At 43.9% G+C, this 26,085-nt stretch overlaps 1 protein-coding gene across 4 annotated transcripts in view; it reads left to right on the forward strand.

Moving 5' to 3' along the window:
- nlgn1 (neuroligin 1) overlaps positions 1-26,085 on the forward strand; it is a 156,451-nt gene that overhangs the window by 66,223 nt on the left and 64,143 nt on the right. For all 4 annotated transcript variants that reach the window (XM_029827575.1, XM_029827576.1, XM_029827577.1 and 1 more), the window contains 1 exon segment: positions 2,333-2,485. In XM_029827575.1, the coding sequence (XP_029683435.1) occupies positions 2,333-2,485 (153 nt within the window).

Below are 26,085 nucleotides of genomic sequence, written 5' to 3' on the forward strand. Positions count from 1 at the left end.
GAGTTTCATCAACGCGCATGTTGCACCATCGCCGTTGCCGGTGTTGTCATCACCCATGTTAGAACAGTTCTGCAGGCCACAGAACAACTTTATTCAGTTATTCATGCCCTTGTTCTGTGCTCTGTCCTCTGCTTCTGTCAGGCTGCTCAGGTATGCGAGCTAGCATGTACAGGTGAGATAGCGTCGGCGTAACACCCTGATCTTTGTCAGAGGTTTCTGAAAGCCGTCCAGAAGATGGGATTGATGTGGATTTTTAGAAGTGACAGACAGTATTGAGGGATGTTGCTGTCAGGAGCACCAAAATATCCTAACAAGGATGCACTTTTAGACAGTTGCTAATTCTAAAATGTTCTTTCAGCTTCCATGCTTTCATCCATGGTTTACCTGTGCATGTGCAACAATGTGCACTGTGCTCACCTCCTCTTATCAAGATTAGGAAGGCATGTCAGCTGCTATTACCCATTGTGGCTTTAACCACAGACAGCAGCAATTCCAGGTCCAGGGACCTTCCCTGGACCCATCATTAAGAGCCCCCCACACACACACATGAGCTATCCCACCCCAGGAATTAGACAGTATTGATGCAAATAGTATTACCACTAATACCACTAGTACTACTAATAATTACAATCATTACAATCATTTACACACAGATGAAAAAACAACAACACCCAAGTGGACCTCAACTCTGGAAAACAAACCACCTGAAATTGTGGAAAAAAGGTCAATCAATCAATCAATCAATCAATCAATCAATCAATCAATCAATCAATCAATCAATCAATCAATCAATCAATCAATCAGTCCAGGAAGAGGCTCAAAGCAAAATTTAAGACATTTTCATGAAAAAAGCCATGATGTGAAACATCACAAGTAAGGAAACTCTGCTGTCTCAATCACGCAGGTCATTCAGCCTCTGTCCATTTCTGTTCTTCAGTTTTGATATGGATCTACAGCTTCATCAGAGTCCATCTGTGTTGGGTTTTTAAGGTCGCCACCCTGAATGAGGCTTCACAGCCCGTAGAGCCCATCCGAGCAGAAAGAGAGTCAGAGAGGTCAGAGAGTGAGCTGCAGCTAGACCCACATCTGGACAAGTCCGCAAACCTTCTTGTTCATTTACTGTTCCTAAGCTCTCCTTGGTTTGGCTCCAGCAGGACTCTTCCTACGGCTGGAGGTCTGGACAAACATCACAGTTGGGCTAAAAGAGTCTCGGTCAGAGAGCTAGCAGAGACCCCAAAGACTACCTGGATGAGCTCCAAGCATCCTGTGCTGGACTCTATCGCAGCTGCAGATGGGGCTCATCACAGGTCCCTTTAGAAGGTCGTACCTTGCTCAAAGGCACCTCGGCAGTCCTCTGAAGGTCTTGTGGCAGCTCCCCTGCAACCAGAACACCCTCCATATTATATATTTGTTTTTTGTCACTTTTTTTTAAACTTTCTCTTCTCAGCTTCAGCCATTATAATGAGCCACTGCCATAGCTGGGCTCCACACCTGTGGTTCTTCGCCCTCCTTTTCAATGTCCTGCCTTTGAGGAAAAAGCTGATTCAAGTTTAACTCCACATAGATCGAGTGAGGGTCCACGTGAGCCAGGTCCCTCAGTGGTGAAACATCAGATGGATACAGGTGTGTCCCTGCGTGCTGCGCCAGATGTAGCTGCAGAGCCACCAGCCCATCATGTGGAGGACCATCGCTTTAAGGCCGTTCTTCTCTAGTTTCATGTGTAAAACTCTAAAGTCAACCTGCAGTCTTGAATAATAATTATAACATTTTCAGGATATTTTGCTTCATTACATTTTATCCTCCTGTAATAATTAAACAATACAAGAGTATTTTACCACAAGCTCCATTTCATATCTTCACTCAATCAAAGGCCACATTTTCCTCCAGCTTAACAGCAACAGCTTGAATTTATAAATCAAAACTTTCCTTTTCATATAAAACGCTGTTAGGCCCAAAGCAGGATTATTCTATTTTCTCTGAGATTAATCATCCAAGTTGGACCTGAACGGTGTGACAGCGCTGATTGCCACTCCTGGATGTTGACAGGAAAATTAACCAGTTGCCGTGTTACAGGTCTCCCCTTGTTACAACTCGTACAACATTTTAAAATGAGAATGTGAATAACAAAAGTGCACGTCTCCATAAACATAGCCTTCATGCTGAGAAGTGAGTGGTTTGAAGGTCTTCATGTTAAACAGAATTCAGTGTGCCGAGAATAAATATAAATAAATGTATTAAAAATTGCATTTCTGCCCGTCACCTTCAGTCTGTCCTCTAATCAGTCCTTCTGCCTTCTCCACCACCTTCTCCTCCTCTTTCTCTCCCCCCACAGATATTAGGGAGAGTGGAAGTCCCAAGCCGGTGATGGTTTTCATCCACGGGGGCTCTTATATGGAAGGAACTGGGAATATGTTTGATGGCAGTATCCTGGCCAGCTATGGGAATGTGATTGTCATAACGATCAACTACCGGCTGGGCGTCCTCGGTAAGGATCCTGCGTTCATGTGTGATTAATGTTAAGCACAACTCTCCGGCTAGCTTGGAATCACTGGAAAGCCGACTGGCTCATTGGTTATGTCTGGGATTCTACCAACTTGTGGGTCAACCCTGCTGACTGGTCCTTTATCGTGCTGCTTGAGTGGACACCAGTCAAATGTACGGGTCCAGTGGAGGGACACTATATACATGGCGAACTTGCTTCTATCCATTGGACATCCTGTGTTGGCCCAGGTGGCCATTCTCACTTACTGGGGCTGATTCTCAAGGCTGAACTCCCAGTAGAGTTTTCAGAGCGACTCATCCAGCTGTTGCAACCCAAAAATCTTTCAGCCACAAATCTGCTGTGGTTGAGTTTGTGCTGTGGTGTGTAGGATAGTTGTACTGCTCTGCTCCATGTGTGTTCATAGTGAGGCCCATCTGTTGCACTTTAATGCCTTAACTATGCTAATCGCTCTTATATGTAATACCCTGTCATCCATCACAGAAATATCTTCCTGATCCTCAAGCCAACCCGTTTTTCATTTCATCCTCCTCTATCTTATCTCCTCCACCCTTCTAATTTATTTTTGCCCGTGTCACCGCCGTACCCAGAGGGCAGGCAGATATTGCGACACATGATGGAAACAATGGTTTCCTGTACGCTTATTCTAAACAGTCGACTCTGTCATTTGGAAAGAAGCAGCTTCCATTTCATATTGTGGTGAGTGAGCTTCTCTGCTGTCCTTTGGAACATCAGCAGAATAAAAGCCCACCCTTTGAGCAGCTAATTTCACCGCCGCCGCTAAATCAGAGCTAGTTGCGTACAAATCACCTGATTTCAGTTTACAGGTGGAACACTCATGAAGCTGTACTCTGTGTTTTGTACGTCCTCACAAATGCAATTATTTAACTTTTGTTTTCCTGCTGTGGAGTTATTAAATTTAAAGACAAAACAACTTTAAAAGTGAAATGTGAAAAAACTGAGCAAAGTGAAGAATGAGAATATGAAGGCAAACAGCAGCGTTTTGATTGAATTAATGAGGTGAAATTCATTTGAGTGTGAAGGGTCCCTGTGTTTCATCTGGCCCTCTGATGTCTGAGCTCTTGAAGTGCTTCAGGCCTCGTTCTGCTGCAGAAAACTGTATCCCTGCTGGTTAACATGAGGCGCCGCTGTTTGCTCTCAGATTAGACTGTGTTTGTGTTTACCCCCCTGGCAATGGACAAAAGCATATGGCTTTACTTCACCAAAGAGACTGTGTGTGTGTGTGTGTGTGTGTGTGTGTGTGTTTATTTAGTGTTGTTCTGTGTAGGACCTGTCTATCACCCAGTCTAAATAAGTGACTTTGTGAAGTTCCCTTCTGTCCTGCTGGGTTTCGGAGGTGGACACATTCCGAGCCAGTGATCATCTCTCCTCTCTCCTGCTTTAAAAGACTCGCTCACGTTTGCTCATCTTCTCGTTTGCGATTCCTTTTTAAATGTGAGACACATCAAGGAAAGTAGTTTGAGATGTAATTTGTGAACAGTCACTTTCCCACAGATCAATAATGTTTCTAACTTCTAAGAACTGACATTTCACAAAACATAAATCAAATATTGGTCAAAATCTTCCAACAAAGAAAACCTGAAATGTCCATGATGACACGAGACTGAAAACACATTATGCTCTTCCCCTTCCATATATATATATGGTTTCGACTTATCTTATTACACAATGAAGCACAGAGAGCTAACACATCTTAAAATGAGATGTCAGGACTCCAAAGTGAAAGAGCACATTAAGACTTTAATGACTTCCAGGGCTGTCTTATTGTCTCACTAGAAATGTCTCATTAGTTAAAGTGTGTGGCTGACCTCACCTGGCCTCTCACATTAGACACCCTGATGGCAGAAGCTCTCCTCTCAAAACAGGGACGTTTGTTCTCCTTGGCTAAGTTGGTGTAATGTGCTATACAGGTAGCCACTATTGCCCTGAACTATGCATTTATGCTACAGCAAATCTGTATTTATTGTTCAGGCATCATGGCTACAATGGATTTGACCACAGGGGATGTGAATAACACAGAAGAGTGAACGTCCATATTGATACATTGTAGGTTTGTGTGTGTGAAGTACTTCTGCAACAGATGCTTTACTGCTGTGCTAATGTTATTATCAGAGAACGCAGCTATTTACTATCTTCATGTTGTTCCTCTTTTATTGTATATGTGTCGAATAGGCCATCTGTTACGGGCTGGATGTGTTTGTCTCAACTGCTTAAGGAGCTAAATATGATAGCACAGCTTTAGTGCTGCAGAAAACAATCGTGGTAGAAAGAATGGGCTTCATTTTATTTTAGGAAGAAGTAACAAATAAGGGTGAGCAGATATTAGCACTCTTTATCAAGTGTTCATTCACCCCTCTTTGACTTATTCTCCTTCCATTAGCACTCCCTTTGTTAGCCTGCACCAACAAAAGAAAGTCTTTAAGAGTCCAGCATGGTTGGGAAAAACTACATCTAGACAAAAGCAGCACAGCAGCACAGAAGCAGCACAGAAGCACAGCAGCAGCACAGCAACACAGAAGCACAGCAATAGCACAGCAGCACAGAAGCACAGAAGCAGCACAGAAGCACAGCAGCACAGAAGCAGCACAACGGCAGGCCCTGCTTGTTTTCTCCAATAGAAACAGCACCTTTAAGCCCAGACCCGGCTGTTGTTGTGTGCTTAGACCCAGCCAAAACCTTTAATCACGCTGATTGATGAGGTGCATTTTCCTGACTCAAAGCTTCCCAGAACACCGTCCATTCCAGCAGTACATCAGCCTCTGAGCCATTCATCAAACCTTTGATTGTTTTAAGATACACCTGGCCAGGAGAGTATCCTTTTCACAGCAACACATCTCAGAGCCTGCAGTGTCGCATACACCTTCAAGCTTGACCCTGCAGCAAATTGAACCAGTAAACACATATTATTCTATAATGAACTAGACTATTAATGATGTCTTATGTGCCATTTTTAGTTCATATTTTCCTAAATAGTTTAGCACCTAGAGCTCGGCCATTAGCACAAGGTCTTTTTGTGCGAGCCTGGGTCTGCCCAAGGTTTCTTCCTGTTAAAGACAGCTTTTCTGGCCATTGTTGCTCATTTGGGTTCAATTCCTGCTTCTGTAAAGCTGCTACAGTCAAATCAGATGGTAACAGATGATATATTAACAAAGATTAATAGAACTGAATAGTCCTACATGAACTGTACATCTTTTCTAAGGCCCAACTCTCCCATTGATCCAAAAGGTTGTAAACCAGTTTATGACATTATTGGCTGCTATAATTTGTTGACTAAAATAACTTTGACTTTTCCATGTGTTGTTTTTGTTATCTGCTTTAGCAACATGTACCGGTTTCATCTATAAGTGGGGAGGTGTCTTGAGGCGGTGCAGTTGTACTCTGGTGCAGTGGTGCAGCGGAAGACATCCCTCTTTGGTTTGGTCCCACCGTGGGCCCCTTCCAGGGTGGGTTAACGTGTGTCCTGACAGACTGGCCTCTGGCTGCATAACTGGGACAGGTACCAGCAGCCCTGTAACTCTAGCTGGGAATAAGCAATATTTGCATTTTTCCCCATTTGTTTACATGTTTGTCCAACCTTATTTAGCACATATATTTTCATGGCTGCAGTTTTCTTTTCAATGTAAATTCAAAGGCATGAAAGTGGTTTACAGGCTAAAGTAATACTAAGTACTCAATGTTTGTTAGTCCTTAAGTCCTTCTCTTGTAAATTGTATGTTTATATGGCCGTAAGAGTGGGAGGGCCATGGCGTGATGCTGTGGGTGTATGCGTGCTGTGTAAGCTATTTGAACTTGGCTTAAGGCAGCCTCATTTGGCTCCACTGACTAATATTCCCTGTTTTCTAATGGCGCTCAAGCACTGGAGTTCTCTCAGTCTGTCACAGCCTGTAGATTCAGTCCTGTTTGTTTGGTGCAGATGGCATAATGATTTATTTAGAAAGCTAGCTGTGATATCCCCAGAAGCTAAAAGCTGTCGCCACAACCAAATCATTGTCACACAGCCCAAAATATTCATGTTACATGCAAGTGGCCAGTGGCCACCATGAGGGTCCCAGCTGCCATTTGGGTTTAATCAGTGCAACCTGTGTAACATCAATATCATTGGCAATGAAAATGGTTGCAGGCTGGAAGTGCAGATGCATTGAAGGTGTCGTCCATCACAGCTCCCCTCTGGTACCTGGTGCTGGAAGCAAAGCTTCATTTACACTGTGAAATAACAACAACTCATCCAGCTGCAAAGCATCTTCTCACAACAGGAGGCACAGCTGCAGGATGGTCGCTAGACGGTCGTAGTGTTGCTGCAACAATCTGCTGCTGGAACTGCTTCACCTTGCTGTCTTTGGTGAAGCATTCTTGTCACTACAAAGACCAGCAGCAGCAGCAGTAGCTAGTCACAAGTGATGGGGGACAAGTCAAACTAGGGCCAGAGCCGAGGAATAAGGGCAGTAGTGCGGCGCTGCTCGGCTCTCTCAGCACCACCACATTCATATTTCAGTACCTCCAGTCAGATACGTCAGCAGGTCGAGTCAGCTGAGGATTTCAGGACATCCAGAAACAGCATTTTGCAAAAAACAAGAGCTTCTTCGAATAGCACGCTCCCTTAGAGTCGAAGAGTCTGGAACATGCCTTCATGGAAAGCCAGAAATCCAAACTATCATCAGAACTCAGCCTTTTCAGAAAAGTCCTAAAGGAAGAACATAAGAATAATGTTGTAATATTAGTAGCTGAGGAGAAATAAAAAGTCCTAAAAGTCTGATTTGACAGTGTATTGAGTTGATAATGGTCCATCTTTGAGCTGTTCTACTGGTATTTCTTATTATTTGCTCAAGGACACGACTGTGACTGTGGACAAATTAAAGTGGAGTTTTTCCCACTGCTTCATCACAATCCTCTACTTGAATGGAGCAGTACAAGAAATCTAAGTAGCTGCTGTTGGTTTTGAAACAAGAGAGAAATAACATGTTGAATCTTTTTCAGGATTATCTCAGTAGGCTTCTTCAGCCCATCCACAGATGGTAGATCCAGAAGAACACAGCTAGACCAGTCAGACCTGGGTTCATATGTCAATTATAGTCATCTCGTGCTGATGCTGGCCTGACAGGAGGTGAGCTGAGCTGATTAGTGTGAGTCTGCTGGGTTGGAAGGAGAGCAGGTAGAGAGGACACAGAAGAGCTACCACACGGCACCTTTCTGCAGACTGCATCTGTAGATATCAGTGTGAAGAGAGTCCCTGTGACAGTGTTATTTATTGATCAAAGCTTTGGTGCGCGTGTATGTGTGTGTGTGTGTGTGTGTGTGTGTGTGTGTGTGTGTGTGTGTGTGTGTGTGTGTGTGTGTTAACTCCATTAGGACTAGGACAGCAGATGGACAAGCATAACAGCAGGTGTAAAAAGTAAGAACTCCAATGGCTGCATCCACGGAGGAAAGTGCAAGACGACTCAGGCTGCACAGCTTTACACAAAAAGATTTTCACACACACACATACATCATGTTGAATATATTGTCTTCTGTGTGTAAAGCAAAATATCCCAACTGTGTTTTTGTCTCTATGCATCTTTTTAAATGTGATCAGTCACAGTTAATCCACCCTGTAATTAGTCTAATGAAGCATTAGTTTAAGTTACAATTTTATTCATCTCATCAGGTTTATAGAGAAATAGAAGAGCAACAGATAGACTAAAGCGTTTGACGCTCTTCCGGTGGTCAGAATCACATAAAGAATATCATAAATTTGGCACATCTTTATATTTTCCGTCCTTTCACACTTTCGGGCTCCTTGTTGCCCACCAAGAAACCTAAAGGTGGGCCTACCACGACCCACTAAACCCCTGCCAACTAACAATAAAGAAGACAGAGAGAGCAAGCAGGGGACCGATGTGATTTAAGACTCGCTCGGCATCATCTGTCCTGTGGAACTGAAGCCATCTGATTGGTAATCAGCACAAGCCACAAATCTGTCGCCGCCATATTTCTAGAGGTCAGGTAGGTGGCTGTGAGTCCAGGACGCTGAGAAGGGGATGCTAGCACAGCCCTGTGTGTGTGTGTGTGTGTTTTGGTGAGAGAGACATGGAGGTCTCTGAGTTTTTAAACTCATCATATCCTTAACTAAAGGAGAGGCCTTGAGGGACTGTGAATGCTAGCCTAAATATGCCATCATGAACTTCTAGCTTCTCCATGATGCCATTGTGCTGTGAAGATCTCTGATGATCCAACTGATCCCCCCAGTCTGTCAGCCGTCACGTCTCACAGCAGCAAGAGTCAGTTTTGTACAACACATGGATCATATTCCCTCACTCCTTTATTGTAATACAAATCCCATAATCCTCTCAAAGGTCAACCACTTTTCCTTCTTTGCTCTTCCAGCTCACACGTTCATGTTTTCCCCAACAGAAACAAGAGGAAAAAAGTGAAGGAGGAACGAAATCACAAGCACCCTAACGTTTCCCTCTATCTCAGTTAAACTGCCCCCCTCTCTCTGTCTTTCTCCCCTTGCTCCCTTCTCTTCCTCTTTCTTAATCATTTTCTTCACCCCCTCTCCCCCTCCCTTTCTCTCCCTCCCTCTCTTTCTCCCTCTCCCTCTGTCTGTCTCTCTCCCTTCGCTCCCTTCTCTTCTTCTCTCTTCACATCCCCCATCTGTCTCTGTTGACCACACCATATACAATATATTAGAGGCATTGTGAAAAATATTGAGCTCAGTCATTTTCAGAAGTCCATTGTAATAGAAAAGTGGATCAGGTGGATCATCAAATCTGGACCAAGATATAACATGTTCTATTTTCTTCTGCAAACTCACCAGTTTTCCCCAAGTAGTGGAAACTGTATTGTTCCAGAAGCTGTAATAGGAAGTTAGATGAGACTCCAACAATGATGAGTATAAGAGGGATGTTTCACGTTTCAGAAGACAGCTTTATGTTCCTGAACTGTCCATCACAGACCTTGGACATGTCTTTCAGGGTGAGACACAGAGCGGGATACTAGATGGTCTACACCAGCTGAGGGAAAATAAAGGATTTTGAGGGTGGGGGATGTGGAGCACACATGGGGTCACAAGCCCGCTGATGAGGAGTGCAGCATCAGGTAGCAGGGCCTCCGCTGGACGGCAGCACCACCACGCTCCTCCAACTGAGCCCTATGCAGGAGAGGGTCCAGAAAGGGCAGGTGGACCAAGGAGGCAGCAGATGCTTAAATGTTGGCTGGCTCTAAGGCAGGAACAAGAGGACCTGAAGGAGCAGAGGAGGTCAGTGTGGGGAAAAAGGGGAAGGCAGGCAGATGGATCTGATCAAAGTCAGCTGCTGGTGTACGGCTGAGGAATGGGCAGTCTGTTAAGATAGTCATGACTGTACGTGACAGGTGTGACACAGTGTTGGTGAGGAAAGAGAGGGGGCTTGGACTTGTTGGTGGAACCTTTGGGCACTCTGTGAAGGTGAAGTTCCTGAGTAGAAGTTCTTACGAACTCTACAGAAAGTTGTAGGAGTCAACCTCCTTGAGGAAAGACCACAGTTCCATCTAAAGAAAAACACATAACTGCTCTCAGAAAGATGCTAAAACTAAAAACAGCAAAGGAATGTTAAGAGCTCACATAGGAGGAGGATAAAGATGAAGGTGAGCTTGATCATCTTGCTGTTCCCTTTAACCTCTCTTCTGCCTCCTATGAAGAAGTTCAGGGTTGCATCTTTGAACACCAACAAAGGGAGGGATCAACATAAGATGGCTCTAGTTTCAGACATTATTCCTCAGGAGAAAATAGACATAATTAGACATAGTGATGGATATAAGATACCTTCTGTCCCACAGTCCAAAGCAAGGCTCAGACAGGGTGGACCTGTTTCAGAGGGTCTCTTTGTTTCTGAAGTGCAGCCAGGTTCTATCTGTCCCACATAGTTGTCACATTTATCCATTTGGTTTCACTGATCATCACTTGCTCATCTTTGCTTTCCATATCACACAAACACCCAAATGCAGCTCTTACAGGCACTTTAATGTGAAGCTGCTTCAAGACACTGAGTTTACTCGTAGGTTTGACATATTTTTGGGGGATCTGGAGGGGCAGGCAGGGACACTTTGAATGTCTTAGTCAGTGGTGGGAGGTGGGTAAAGCACAGTTCTGTCTTCTGTCAGCAGTACACCACCAATTAACCACACAGGTCAAACGAGCCATAAAAGACTTGGAATGAGAAATCAGGGATCTGGATGACAGTTTTTGCACTCACACCAGCACGGAGAGACACACTGAAACAAAAGTAAAAGGAACTGAGCACGTTTTTGCAGGAAATGGTGAAAGGGGCTTTGGTGAGGTCAAGGTTCATGAGCATCTGAGATGGGGGCTCCCACCAAACCTGGACCGAGCTGCCCTAAAAGCTAACATTTCCATGTAGGAACCTACGGCTGCAGTGGGACAGATGGCTTCTGGTTGGGCTCCAGGACTGGACAGACTGCATGACTTTTATAAACATTTCTGGAGGTGTCTGGATGCTGACCTGTGGGAGGTTCTGCACTCAAACAAGTTCACTACCGACATCAGAAAAAAGCCTGGACTGTCAGAATGCAGTCCAGGCTTTATTTCCAAGGAAAGGAGACGTGGCTCTGTTAAAGAACTGGGAGCGCATGGTATTGCTCTGTACTGACTATGAACTTATTTTAAATCAAATCAAATCAAATCAAATCAAATCAAATCAATTTTTATTTATATAGCGTCTTTTACAATCAAAATTGTTTCAAGGCGCTTTCCAGAATCTAGAGAAACTACACAAGAAATAGCATCACTAGTCTACTTGATGAGGAGGAGGAGAGGAAACCATGACCCAGTGGGGTGACAGAGGCCTGGTGGGTGATCATGTTTCTGGGCCCTGGCAGCCTCGGCCTATAGCAGCATAGCTAAGATGTTAACCTAATGATTAGACGACCCGCTAAGTATGATCATTTGTCTTTCTATGATAGTAACTGGAACTACAGAATTAGCAATAAGCTAACAATAAGCTTTTTCAAAGAGGTAGGTTTTAAGCCTAATTTTAAAAGTGCTCCCTGGCAGACTAAAAAACACTGACTTGCTCGTTAGAGACCAAACATATTGTCTGCTGGGATTCTTGTCGTTTGGAGAAGGTGGGTAGTGGGCTGAGCTATCCAGGGAAGGTATATTCGTTGGCTGTTGACTTTATCTGATCTCATTAATATCTAGACAGTCAGTTTTGTACCCTGACCTTCCTCAGCATCTCCAGCTGGTGGTTTCAGTTTATGCTGATGACACCATTGTTTTTATTAGAGATCAGAGAGGTTTCAACGACCTGACTAAGGTTTAAATCTCAAAGCCGTCCTCTAGAAGAAGAGTGAATCTCTGCATGTTGGGTGGTGGACAGACAGGGACAGACCAAGGCTACCAGGAAACCTCAGCCAGATTGTCTAAATGGAAATGTCTGCTACCTCAGTTTTCCAACAGGGACCAGATCCTGATAACTTGATTGCCTAGACCCTTTGAGATGAACTGACAATCTTACCATGCTCATAATCGATCGGGAGGTCTGATCGAAGGCATGCAGAAAGCTCAAAGACAGTTTTGACCTGCTGTGGACAGACGTGGCCTATTTGCTGTTGACCTGCATGGCTGGGGTACAACACCTGTTTGTGCTTTAGCCCTAGTCCTTAGATTTGACTCGTCTGAAACTCTTTTACCAGTCAGTATTCCTGGCATAGCAGGTTTTATCAGCCAAACAGAAAGCTGTGATAACACCAGGGATGTGGATCTTTGAAGGGCCGCTTTTCGAAATGGCTCCATCACCTCTCGGGTCCTGTCTTTCGCCGGCATGAGGTCCAGACTGAGAGAGGCTGGAAATGTTACACTGGACCATCTCCTGAAGAATTGGGTTTCTCATTTTGCTGACCTACTCAGCATCAAGTCCAGCAGGCTGCTACTGTGGCTGGTGGAGGAGGTCTGTGCTTCCCTGCCAGAGGATCTCAGAAAGTTTGCTGTGGACAATTCAGTCAGTCCAGCTGTGGGACTGTGCAGACACAGATGTCTTCAGAGATAGCAGGCTGCCCTCCTCAGGCTGCCAGACTTTAACAATGTGGGGAAGAAGGAAGAAGCATCCAAGTTGCAAACATGTTGGTGTTGGTGGTGGACTGAGTTTTTAGCGCAGGTTCTTCCCTAGGGGGCTGTTGGCACTCTCTGTACAAACCTCCTGTTGACAAACGGACAGGAGACCTCCAGTGGAGGACTGTACACAGGGCTGTAGCTACAAACAGATATCTGGTACACCTTAACCCTTGACCGTAGTACAGGGGACGGCTGCCCTTTCTCCTCCCAGTCAGAGACCATTAACCACCTCTTTGTCCAGTGTCCCAGACTAGAGGGACTGTTGAGACAGCAGGTGGTTTCATGGGTAAGTGAGGGTTTACTTCCCCCGCCGTCTCTCTCTGTTCAGGTCTTTATTTCATTCTCTCTGTACTCTGACTGACTGATGACGTGCAGTCATCAGCACTGGTGCTGCAGGAAAATATGAGCATTTCTGAGAGTCATGGCTCATGTGATGATGTCCATCATCTCCTGCCTTGACACAATCGTCACTGTTTTTTGTAAATACTTGGAAATAACAGTAAGTCGTTGTTGCCGACAAACAGTCTGATTTCAGCATTTGCTCATAATTTGGGTGTGTTTGTGGTTTGATTTGGATGTTAAGCCACATTTACCTGTCAGCAACTCTTTTATTATTTTTCATGGATGTTTAATGAAATTTTTAATACAGTGAATGTACTGAAACATGATTTACAATTGGGAGTTTATTCTTAAAATCAAGTTACACAAGCAATAGAAAGATACATGACTGTACACATTATGCTTTTAATGTTATGTTTGGATTTGACAGACAACTACACAGTTATTGCAGAATTAATCAGGAGTGTTTTCGCTGTGCCGTCTCTCGTTTATTGCTTTTACACCATTATTCATCTTCCTAACACATTCTGACAATGATGGGAACTATTATTATCCCTACGAAAGGCTCTTCGTAACCACAGCTGCCTATGCATAAGAGCAGTGTTTGTTTTATAATATAACAACAACAATAATAGTAATAATAAGAATAGGAATAATAATAATAATATGACAAAAGAATAGGAACAGAGGTAAAAAGATAGAGGGCAGGAGTTGCTAAAACTAAACGTGCAACATGTTGGTTTCTGCTGATGCTAATTAGAGACATAACCATTAATATCAAGATTAATAATTAATATACATAAATGTTAATTATTGTATTTCACCCTCCTACTGAACGGTTCTGCTGTGCTCCAGCTGCGATTACGACACCATCTATCTTGATTATGCAGCCTCTCTCTCACACACACACAAACACACACACACACACACACACAAACACATACATAGAGCATTCTTCCTTTCCTGTCACTGCTTCCTCTCCTAAATCCCATGCCTGTCTGTATCTGTGTGTGTGTGTGTGTGTGTGTGTGTGTGTGTGTGTGTGTGTGTGTGTGGGTGTGGGTGTGTGTGTGGGTGTGGGTGTGGGTGTGGGTGTGGGTGTGTGTGTGTGTGTGTGAGAGAGAGACAAAACATTACCGTTCTGTGGCGACTGTTCTACATGCGTGTGCTTGACAAGCAGCTGTTCCTGACTATGACACACACCTGCAGGAGGAAGGCCTGGCTGCTTTGCACCTGATCTGAAACCTAATCCAGTGTTGTTCACTCATTTATTAACAGTTTTCTATTAAATTAATTATATGTTAATGACTGCTGAAATCTGGGCTCAGAAGATAGCATTTGGAAATAAATGAGGAAGATATTTACATCAGTACAATCAAGTGAGAGGCAACTGGAGTTCTGATCCATAAAAGCTGGCCTGGCAGGTTCATAACTGGACCCATGGGAGCCTTGAGCTGTGAGTGTGTGTGTGTGTGTGTGTGTGTTTCTCTTGATGGAGAAATGAAAGAGCACAGGAACATTTCATTTCCATCTTTGCACTATCACACATTTCTCTGCACTTTGCATGACGACAGTGCTGCGGATGCCAAGTGATCGCTGCAAAGCAGCATTGCTGTGAATGCCAAGGCACACCCTGTCATCGGTGAGGCGCCTCCACACGACAACGTCTGTCTCCTGTCCCAGTCAGGATCCGCGTGCAACTGATCTGGTTTTCATTGTCCTGTTCCTGATCCTTCATGTCGGCTGACACCCCCCCACACTTTTTTTCTGAACATTACAATAATATCAGTGACAAACAAGCACCGACACCTCCTGCCTATGGCTCAATTTCCCATTTGACCCCGATTTGACTTGGTTTCCAGGCTGCACATCCTGTATTTGACCACAGCTTTTAATCCAGTGTGAAAGGTTCTGACTTCAGACTAAAGCCTGGGATTTTAGGAAGAGGACACAGTGAGGAGTTCTGCATCCTCTGACCTCTGCTGTGATCCACCTCTGGCCAAATCAATAGTGTCAGGGCAAAGATGCCGCCATTTACCTTGCAGTTTTTCTGCTACACAAGCTCCTAAAACCTGCTGCAACAGAGCACAGAAATGTCTCCAATTTTTCTGAGCAGAGGAAAAATGTTTTCAGTTTAATTTTGTGGCGATGAGTTAGATTAATGGAGAAAGTGTGAGAGAGGATGCTGATCACGAAAGCTTCACATTAGTGAGGTTATTTGTTGGCTAAAGTCTTCACTCCTGATGGAAGTCTCTGAGTTTGAAAGGTCATCATGCTCGTTATGAATTTACACCCATGTGGTTGAGTGATGTTACAACAATCCTTTAAGTACTTGTTTTATGAGCATTATGAGTGTTTTATGGGGAGGTTTCCCTCATGCTCTTTGTCCTGGCTGTGCCGCTTTACATGCAGAGCCATTTTCCATGAGCCTCCTCGGAGGAAACTCAATTTAAATTGTTTTTTGGATGTTGTTATATTAGCCTACAGTTGGGGACAACTGTGTTGCGCCTTTAACTTTTCTGCAAACATTCCACAGAAGAGTGTCCACCTGTGCATGAGCGTGGGACGGCGCTGCACATGTCTGATGATGCCACCACGATGAAGGAGTTAGCATAAGACAGGGCGGTTTTATTTCTGCATGTAAAACAGCTTCCAACAGATTGTCCTGCCGTCCTCCAACCGTCTCCGTCCATCTCTCATTGGTCAGACTTTCTTTCTTTATGTATTTTTATGTACAATGTTACTCATTCAGATTTAACAGTGAAATATTGTTTTCATTAGTGCGTGCCAATAAATTGGATATTTAAACAGCTGACTGGATTTTCAATTCCACATCCTGGCCGTGGTTGTTATGGTGGGCTCATGAGCACCACACAGAAACAGGATGGGGGTGATGTGTGTGCGTGTGTGTGTGTGTATGTGTATGTGTATGTGTGCGTGTGCGTGTGTGTGTGGGTGGGGGGGGGTTGTTAGGCAGATAAACTCAACAAACAGCAAAAAGAATGAATTCACTTGGCTATTAATGCAATTCAATTTGAGCTGGGGATAAAATTAACACATTTGCAGTGGAGAGAGGGAGAGAGAGAGATAGAGAAGGGTGACTGCTGAAAATCAGCTACAGACAACAACAATGAGTTGGAGCTTTGGCTTAAGTGGAAATTTATGCACTAAATGGAAAATTACAAGAGAGAAAATTTGGAAATCATGAAACCTGTAAATGAAACGTCACTGCTTCAGTCCAGCCACCATAAATCTGTGTGGTCTAAAGTCAGTTAGCACCATTTATAGAGTCGTCAGCCTCAGCAGATCCCACAGAAGAGGTCCGGAGCAGAATAATAGGATGCAGCACTTTATTTAGCCCTATTTGGAAATGCTCCACTGCATGTATTGCCCATGTCAAGTCACATTTAGCATTCCTGGAGTATTCTTTGGAGTGTAGCAAATCAAATTTGATCTATCTTTAAACCTTGGCCAGGCTAGTTGTGCGAGCATTCTTCTCATGGCCATGATTTGTCTGCAGCGCCGCCAAGAAAGATCAGAGAGTTTGACCAGTCCAGACAGATTTGTGTTGTTTTTAGCCTGCGGGTTGTTTGGTCAGTGGACTCCACTGTTTGAAGGGGCTGGGAAAAATACAATAACATCCTCCATCTAGTTTAAGGCTGAGAGAGGTTGAACTCTTATCGTTAGACATCTAAAACATTGATGACCCCAAGGTGTTTCTAGTAAGATTCAGATAATTTACAAATCAAATATAAGAGTGCTTATACTGCAGCATTTAACGGGAACAGACCCAACTCTAGATTATATGGACTGGAGATGCGCTGCAGTTGGATCTTTAGAAGAAATTTTGCTAAACATCACACCTGACAACAAATGTTCCTTCCAAAGTTTAGAATAAGTTTGGACAAACATGCGTTTGATGCCTGAAGCTGCTTCTTGGACAGACACGTCCACTTCATGGGCACGAGTTTCTGTTCATGGCTCCACGCTGCTGTAATGTGCAAAGAGAGGCAGACAGACAGGACTTTATTCTGGTTTCAGTCTGAAGCGAGGAGCATCCATCACCAGTGACAGGCAGCAGAGGAGGGGCAGGTGAAGCAGGGATTCTAGTTCCTGGTTTGGAGCTTCAGCACACAGCCCCTGATGAAGCAGGAGAATGTTAGGATTAACAGAAGCTGAGCGTGTTTCCTGTCTCTGGTTGTTCACGTTTTCCTGCGAACCACCCTGAAAAAACATGGAGACACACTGCAAACTGACTTTTGGGCAATTTTTTCCAAAGATTCTCCCTCCGACTTCTCTCTCGTTATCCGCTGGGAATGTTTTGCCTGGTGAGAGTTCGGCAGGGCTCCCTCTCAAGAGAAACAAGTGGGCAGTTCAAGACTGGAGGAATAGAATTGAGCAGTTTGAATAGTGTTAATGAATGAATGAATACATTTTATGCGACAGCCTGTGCTGAGACACAAGCAGAAGCTTCTAGCGTTGATGTTGTCTCTGTGAATTTGCACATCAATGTGAAAAACATATTCTGACATACTGAAATATTCCACTTTGTTTGCATTTAATAATTTACTAGTGTGACGCTCAGACACTGTGGTACTCAGTAGATTTTGTCTCGCCTCTTTCAGACTCCCCTGGGTGAATTCTGGTTTTTCCTTTCATCCTTTTTTTCAGGTTGTTGCTTTTGTCTTTATTTTGCTCTGAATCTTCTGGTAGCTGAAACAAAGGCAGTGCAGCAAAAGGTTTCTTCAGTAAATTCAGAAAAAAATCATTACCAAATCATTATTAAAGTAGTCATTTTCGTGAGCTCCTCAATAAATATGGAGCGGTCCAAGATGCCAGTAAAGCAGGTGTGTACAGGTGGACAGTGCTGGATCGCAATACCTCTCGTGTGTCACTGCTAATCCGCATGTTCTTTGAATGAAGACTTTAAGAAGAATAATGCCAATTTCAAAATGTATTTAGCAATAGAACCAATTCAAGATACAAATATTACAGAGCTCCGGGCCAATTCATAACCCTACAATAACAAAGTCAATTGCTAGGGCATGAAGTCAACCTAACTATCCCTTGGCCCAGTCTTTTATAGAAACACAAATGCAAATTATCAATGCTCATATAGTCCAATCCCGTCCTTCTTCTTGGATGACCTCGTCTTTTTCCAGTCCCATTGGATGCTGACACAGTCCTTGTTCTCTGTTGTCTCCCAAATGGCCAGTTCAAAGTTCACCTTCTTGCAGAGGAACTTATCAACACCAGTAAACTATGCTGTCACATTTTACGACGGGGTTTAACACTTTCCGTCTGACTGTCTCCTCCTGCCTCCAACTGTCTAAACAACATAAATGTCAAGGAAGGGTCAACTGACATTTATTACACTTACTAAATATTCTACCATTCCTAACTTCTAAAGTACTTCTAACAGAAAACGGAAACATATGATGGAACACATGATAACAAGATAAATACAAATTCTCTTCAACAGAATCAGGATAAGATCCCAAATTAGGACAGTTAAGGAAGATCAGGTAGACAAAGACGAGGCAATGTTTTATCTGTTCGCATGAACTACTTGGAGGGTCACACATGTTGAATCGCTGTGAGCTATGTGAGGGTCCAGGCTTCCTGTGACCTCAGACTCACCTTTGAATATAGATATTAAAAACAGCCCAGTCCAGACTCGAGTCTCAGCTAAAACTCTGCTACGCTAAAACTGCAGTACAAACATGAGCAGGGCCAGAGATGTGTCCATTCTTCTCATCTGCTTATCCAGGGTTGACTTTTGGGTTAAAGGTAATGGGTTAACTGGGACCCAAGTCCTGCATCAAAGCAAACCCATGCTCCGCCAGGCCCCATGGGTGCAGTTCCAGCTACCACACGCTCGCCACCATGCCCCACCACCAGGCACATGCACGCACACGCGCGCACACACACACATACATACAGTTTATATGTTTATTGTACAAGAAATTAGTCTTTCAAGGATTCCATCGAGATCTCTGAACAGCTCTATAGCAGCCAGTGTAATGACACAGCATCTTCCTTATCCGTGTATCAGTATTTGCTATACTGTTGTGACAGTTAAGGGATACTGTCAATGATGGGATGGAACGTCTCACTATTACACACACGACCCACCTCCCACTGACACTTACTACCGTGGAGGCTCTCACGTTAATCTCTGTTTTCCAGACCATTTCTGACCCTCTACCTGCATATATCTATGTACCATATAGCACATCATGCCCCAGCTCACACTAGCCACCTCCACACACATTCATATCTGCTACATGCAGCGTTGCATGGTTAACGTAAGCATGCCTTCATCCATAAAAATGTCGGTATTATTCATAAAAAGAATCATTATTATCACCCGTTGGGCAGAGGTCGCAGGAAGGTCCTTTGAGGTGGTGACCAGAGTCTGGAGCCCAGTCTGGCCCATATCTCCCTCCGTGCCTTTGCCAGCGTGTCTCTGGCTGCCCCAGGTTCACGTCACACCATAACAGGATCCATCAGCGAGCCAAGCCTTGGATGAAGAGCAGGAGGTTGAAGAGCAATAGAAGAGAAGAGAATCCTCTATTTGATCTCAGTCTTGCCGTCTCTGTGTCTTCAGGAATGCTTGTCGGATGGTGATGGAGTGTTGTGCCGGCGCCGCGGGTCTCCAACGCAGCCCGACCACGGCTCTAATCCTGTTTATTCATTCACATGCTCTGTAATAGCGCACGCTGGCACCCATTCATGCTTTGAAGCACTCACTGTAAGCTATTTCATGCATGTTGTGCTGAGTTGTGCGCCTGTTTGTTTGTGCCTCCGGTGCCAAAATGTGAGCTGTGATAGTGTCACTCATTGGGCCTGAAAAAAAGGGTGATGGAGATGATATATGGGCGACGGTAATGAGCCCAATGTGGGAGCATGGTGCATTACTGGGATTGAAAAATTGGAATTGAGATGTAAAAAAGACACAACCGTTGCTGTTGCTGAGGAAATCTTGAGATCTTGACCTCATTCATGGAATTAATGTGGGATTGAAGCTGCTAATGTTCTGTGAGTGTGAGCAGTTCTGCTAAATATGAGGGGACGTCAGTAACGTCACAGCACCACTAATTCTGCCCCAGCAAGAGACCTTTCCCACCTCTGACTGACATCATTATTATTAACAGCTTCTCTTCATTGGCGATTTTAAAAGTGTATATATTTTCCTGCTTCTTCTAAATGAGTCATACATCTCTACGTGTGTGTGTATGTATTATTTCTCAGCATGTGTACTCCTGTGTATGAAGATGGGTAATACACACTGCAGAGAACAGCAGAAAACATTGCTTCAGGAACATTGCTGCATAATTCTGGGTGTCATGGGAGACTCGCCTGCTTGCCTGATTTCTATGGAGAAATGTCTGCCTGTGTTTGAAGAGACTAAAATAGAAGAGTACAAAGCATGTCAGGGGGTAAAAATCTCTGATCCCACCACAGCTAGGGATGAGTTTTCATCATCATCATCATCATCATCATCATCATCATCATCATCATCATCATCATCATCCTCATCATCACTTATTATTGTTGTTGTTGTTCTTGACACAAACACAAATTCAATCACTTCCAGTGTTTCCAGTTTCTTTTTAGTACATTTTTTGCATTGGACATTATTTTAAATTTGAATTATAAAGTTCATTGTGAGGGAAAGAGGAATACATTTTGAGGAAGCTAAATTAGGCTACATGAGGGCTATTTAGCAGCTGGTTCTTTGGACAGCATGTTTTCCTTCTTGCTGGAAGGCTCCTGAAATGCTCCTGTCCCTCGGTCTCTGGAGGAGTCCCTTTGTTCATACCGTGTTTTTGGGGAGCACCTGTGGAGACTCCATGAGTCATGGGTGGATTTATGTATTTTGGTAGTGGTTATTTCTAAATTGCATAGAAGGAAACAGGGATCACAGGCAATGACCTGCCCATCTGGTAATATCTTGCTCACGCTCAGCAAATGTCAGCACATTTACTGGAGATAAAACACAACCCAGTCACGTGAAGTTGAAGAGAGCAAAGAGCGGGAGGTGGGAGGGGACTGGTTGCCGTGGTTGCAGCGAGGGTTGTGACCCTTCACATCAACCTGGTCATTTGGAGCATGTTGCAGAGTAAAAGAATGGGATTTTATGGATTTTGATTCTTTCTCTTTAGCAGCTTCTCTCTGACCCTCCACCTCCTTCTGTTTGAGGCTTTTGTACATTTCCTTCGCTCCTGTTTTTAAGTTAATTTGACCACAACAGCAACTCTGTGAACTTGTGATATTTTCCAAATGCCAGTTTGTCTCTTCTCACCCAGGCATGGTAGATTACCTATAAGAGTTAGGACTTTTGAACATGCGACTGTAGTTGTTTGAGTTGTGTAAAAAGGCTGGAATGAGTCAGGTTACTTTCTATGTTTTGAAATGTCGCTCATCTTCTTTCCTACTTACACAGACTGCGCACACGCTGCTGTAGTCTGACTGTAACCTTGGAGCACAAATACAGCTTAAGCTTTTCTTGAAATTAAAGTTTAACACTACATTTTATAGCTCAGCCGTTCCGTCCACCATAGCGGGCTTTTCATGGCTCTGAATCCTGATATCGTGTGAGAAAAATTGACCCATGCTTTCATGAAACTTGAATAAAACCTTTTGAGATAAAAGCATGTATTTAAATCATAGGCAACACATTAATTTTGCCTCCCTGTGATTGCGATTATAGAGGGTTGCAGGTGTCGCCCTCAGTGAGCAGTCCCATCACATTTATGCCCCTGATAATAATAATAATAATAACAATAATATTAATAATAATAGCAATAATAATAACAACAACAACAATGACGACAATGATAATAATAATAATAATAATAATAATAATAATAATAATAATAATAATCTAGTTTATGCCCCTTACAAACACCACCCACATAAGTAACAGCAGCCACAGAATCCCCTGCTCCTGGGCAACAGCACAGCAAAATGTGCATTTCCAGAGCATGTCAAAGCGCCTCCAAACTTCATCTGAAGCCAAGCAGGCATTGATGGGAGTAGCAGCTCCCCCGGCAGGGCCAGAACACCCTCCCTCAACAGGGCGCTACGCCTGAGAGGTGTCCTGCACAGGTGAGCAGGAGATTTGGTGGGAGAAACCCCTAAAGACAGTCAAGGATCTGATAAGAAACACACGTTAACTCCGAACTCGGGGAAATCTGGCTTCCTTTAATGAGACTTGTGCGTTTAAAGCTAATTTCCTGTATTTATATCCTTTCACATGGCACTGACATAGACGCTAAGACCACATACTGATGCTGCCGTTTTGACAACTTTAGTAAAGTTTGAGAATTAAATAAATGTGTTTTTTAAAAGTGCCAACACCCAGTGATGTCATGTTGCAGCCTCTGACTTCCTTCGTTCAGAGATTAAACTGTTTCACTTCAGTTTTCACACCTCCCAAGCAGCCACCATCATCCTCCCATGGATCCACTTTATTCAGGTCAGAGCCAGCACCTCACTGACACACACACACACACACACGCACGCACGCACGCACGCACGCACGCACGCACACACACACACACACACACACACACACACACACACACAGCCCTTCACAGCTTTTTGAAGAATTCAGGTGCTGACCTTTGCTTTGGGCACACAGTCCAGAAGCATCACAAAAAACTAATTCCAGAGCTGGAAATAACATAAATACTGAAATGAAACCCTCTCGGCTTAATGCCAGCAAATCTTTAATTCATGTGATTGCTGCCTCCTGTGGTTGATCTTGCTGATTATGTTCCTCTCAGACTGGTACCCTGCTCTGCTGTACAATATACAGGTGTGTGAGTTGGTGTAAACCCTGTGCGTGTGTGTGTGTGTGTGTGTGTGTGTTTTGGATCATTAATCTGCCCCCCTGCTGTACAATCCTGTCTCCCTTTGGCAAAGTCGTGGTGCTTCCACTGATGCTGATGCCCATAAGAAGAATAAAAGCACTTTGAAACATTTCCTAATGGATGGCCGTGTTCACCTTGTCCAGCTTGTTTAGACAGCTTTTTTACTGTATTCTTTTCTTATTTCAGTAATGACAACCTTATTGCATATATTTTAACAACACACGTCATTCAGCGTATCAAAAATCCAGGACGTTGGGCTGAACCAGCATTAATAGCTGCATGGCAATAAAGGAGTTATATCTTATCCCTAAACCTTCAGAAGAACCAATGCTGTGGACATGATAACATCATTAATACTGACATTCTATCAGACATGAGCTTAATTTCACATATTTATTCTTATGACCTCTTATAATCTCAAAGGTACTTCTGGAAATAGACAAACGGGCTAAACGACTCTCAGCTAACGTCCGTCTGCTAAAGTCGCGTGCATTGGTGCTACAGAGGAAGTTTGAGGTAACCATACTGACATTCCCATCATGTTTCTTATTGGCATAAACTCCCTTCCCATGCAGTTGGTCTGGCACAGATCTGGCCTGTGCCGGCGTGTCTAACTGCTGTAAAGCAGTTTCCATGTCTGATGCAAAAGAAGAACACAGCAACAACGATGCAGAGCAGCTGCCATGGAAAAGGGAAACATTTCCTTTTTGAACTGCCAGTTAACTGGACTGCATGCCAGTAACATGAATGGAGCTCTCTCTGGAGACCGCTGCCCCCTTTTCAACACAAAAAAAAAGGAAATCAGTTAATCACAGACAGACAATATACTGCCTCTCACTGGCAGCCAATTAAATGCATCTCCACTGCCATGAAAGCATGCATTTGAGATTATCCAGAAGTGGTGTGAGCGAGCCCAGACGTTGCTTAGTTTTGCTTTAATCTCCTCGGGGACATGTGGCGCCAAACAGGTGAAAATTGACCCGCAGATGCAGAGGAAAGTGGCCTCACTCTGAAGATGTGCTTTTCTCTTCGCCCTTCACCTCCTGTTTAATGCAGTAGGCTGTTGGTACATTGTAATAACTGAAGGTCACATTTTTATTGCCAACATCTGTCTTCTGGACTCACCAGCAAAAGAAGAGAGAGATATTAGAGAGGAGACATGATGTCTGATGTCTTTTTACCATCAGAGCATTTAGAATCCAGATAGTGGATGAGCACAGAATGGTTCCGGTGCAGCTTTAGCCTTTTTATTTCAGACCCACTCAGTGTAATTAGGCTGATAACTCTGAGCTGCTCCAGTTGTTATGTAATACACAGATGGCTGTGTGTTTACCTCAGCTTACTCTTCCTATGATGCACCTCTGCCTGTCTCCTGTCTGGATGACCCTGGTGAGAACGATTTGACCAAGACTGATGAGAAACAAGGTGATTTTTCAACTGTGGCAAAGAGCAGAAGCTGTTCTGGTGACTCCTTTTGCTGAAACTGAACCAGAACTGAAACACACACACTCACACACCCACACTCATGTACGTGCATTGTCCTGTCATCTTTTCCCTACATATCAGCCTGCAGCCATGGCAGCAGGATGCAGCTGTTGTGTGAAGACAAGTCCTGTTTCACATGGGTTATCAGAGGAAGGCTGAGGCTTCTTATTGTGACTCATATAGACACTCTTCCTCAGCAGAGGAGGAGATGCAGCATTTGCAGGGTTATCAACCCATTACAATACTGGATAATCTCTACTCCGGGGCAGTTAGCTGGTACTTAGATATTTCATGGGGAATTCAGCCTCCATGAAAAGTGCAACAAGCAAATCCACTGTCACATTTGTCGAGATCAGCTTTATATTGTTGTTTGATCACAAAAAAGGGAAAATGCTTGACTAGAGGTGATTGTTGGAAACAATTTAGGAATGTAATCCTGCGGGCTAAAGAAAGAAGATATGAGAAAGGGTGTGAACGGGAAGGGAAGCAGAAGGGAGGAGAGGCTCTCACTGTTGAGCTGCTAGCAGTTCTTCTTTAAGATAGATGGATGGGCAACAGACTGAGCAGACGGGGAAATAAAAAGCAAAAAGCAGACAAATGTAATGAAATCACAACAAAACATGGAGTCTGGATCAGATAGAGAAGACGGAGGACACATTCTCACCTCTGTGGTGGAACAGAGCTGAGCTCAGCTGCTCAGACCTTCATTTCCAGATGGTGGTGAACAACCAATGCCCTTCTAATAATCAATGATTAAGCTCTATAATCATCATCAGGTGAGGAGAGACTCATGTTTTAGCAGCGTTCCTTCATGTTTTTTATGTTGGACTTTTTTATTGAGTAGACAGACAGACAGGCAGGCAGGCAGGCAGGCAGGCAGGCAGGCAGGCAGGCAGGCAGGCAGGCAGACAGACAGACAGACAGACAGACAGACAGACAGACAGACAGACAGACAGACAGACAGACAGTTTTTCCTGTATCTTCTTCTTCCAGCCAGGAGAGGAACCTTAGACATTTTAAATCTGAGCATATAAACTAAACAACAGTCAATGGCTTTTTAATCATCAGCATCTTTTAATACAATCTTAATAACTTGCTTAAGTTGTCGCAGGTATTAGTGTATTCTGAGGGATAAAAGAGGCTGTTGTCGAATCAATACTAATTACACCACCAAAGCCTCTTTTCCCACTAATGATTTTAAACATCACAGCTGTGTTGGAGGTAAAAGTGTCACTCTTTTGTTCCACACAGATGAAGAAAGCTGCACTAAAGCTGTAGCTTGTTGTGGATCTGGTGTGTAGGTGATAAAATCCGTTAGTCCCTTTCCACTGCTATGGAACAGTTTTAAACACTATGCTAGGACCCAGGAGTGTAAATCAGTTTTAACACAAGTAACGCAGTCTTTAGCTTTCCATCTGACTGAATTCTTACAACAGTCAGCAACAGCTGCAGCAGCAGCAGAGCAGCAACAGCAGCATCAGCAGCAACAGCATCAGCAGCGGCAGAGCAGCAGTAGCAGTGTGAGCCACCACAGTTTACCTGCACAGTTTAATCCAGCTGTGCTCAGAATCAGACTTCGGTGTCAGAATTTGTTCCTTGTCCCAGTTTATATGCAACAATGTCCTCCTCCTCAACACTAGGTGGCAATAAGCATTTTTTCTACGGCCCCTTTGTGGTTGAGCTGTTACATCACAAGATAAACAGCTGGAGTCAGGCGGCATAGCAGCATCTTTGTCAAGAGGAAGATGGAGAATGAACCTTTGCTCATCTGGTAC

Source organism: Takifugu rubripes, chromosome 20, assembly GCF_901000725.2.
Source record: "Takifugu rubripes chromosome 20, fTakRub1.2, whole genome shotgun sequence".
NCBI classification, from domain to species: domain Eukaryota; kingdom Metazoa; phylum Chordata; class Actinopteri; order Tetraodontiformes; family Tetraodontidae; genus Takifugu; species Takifugu rubripes.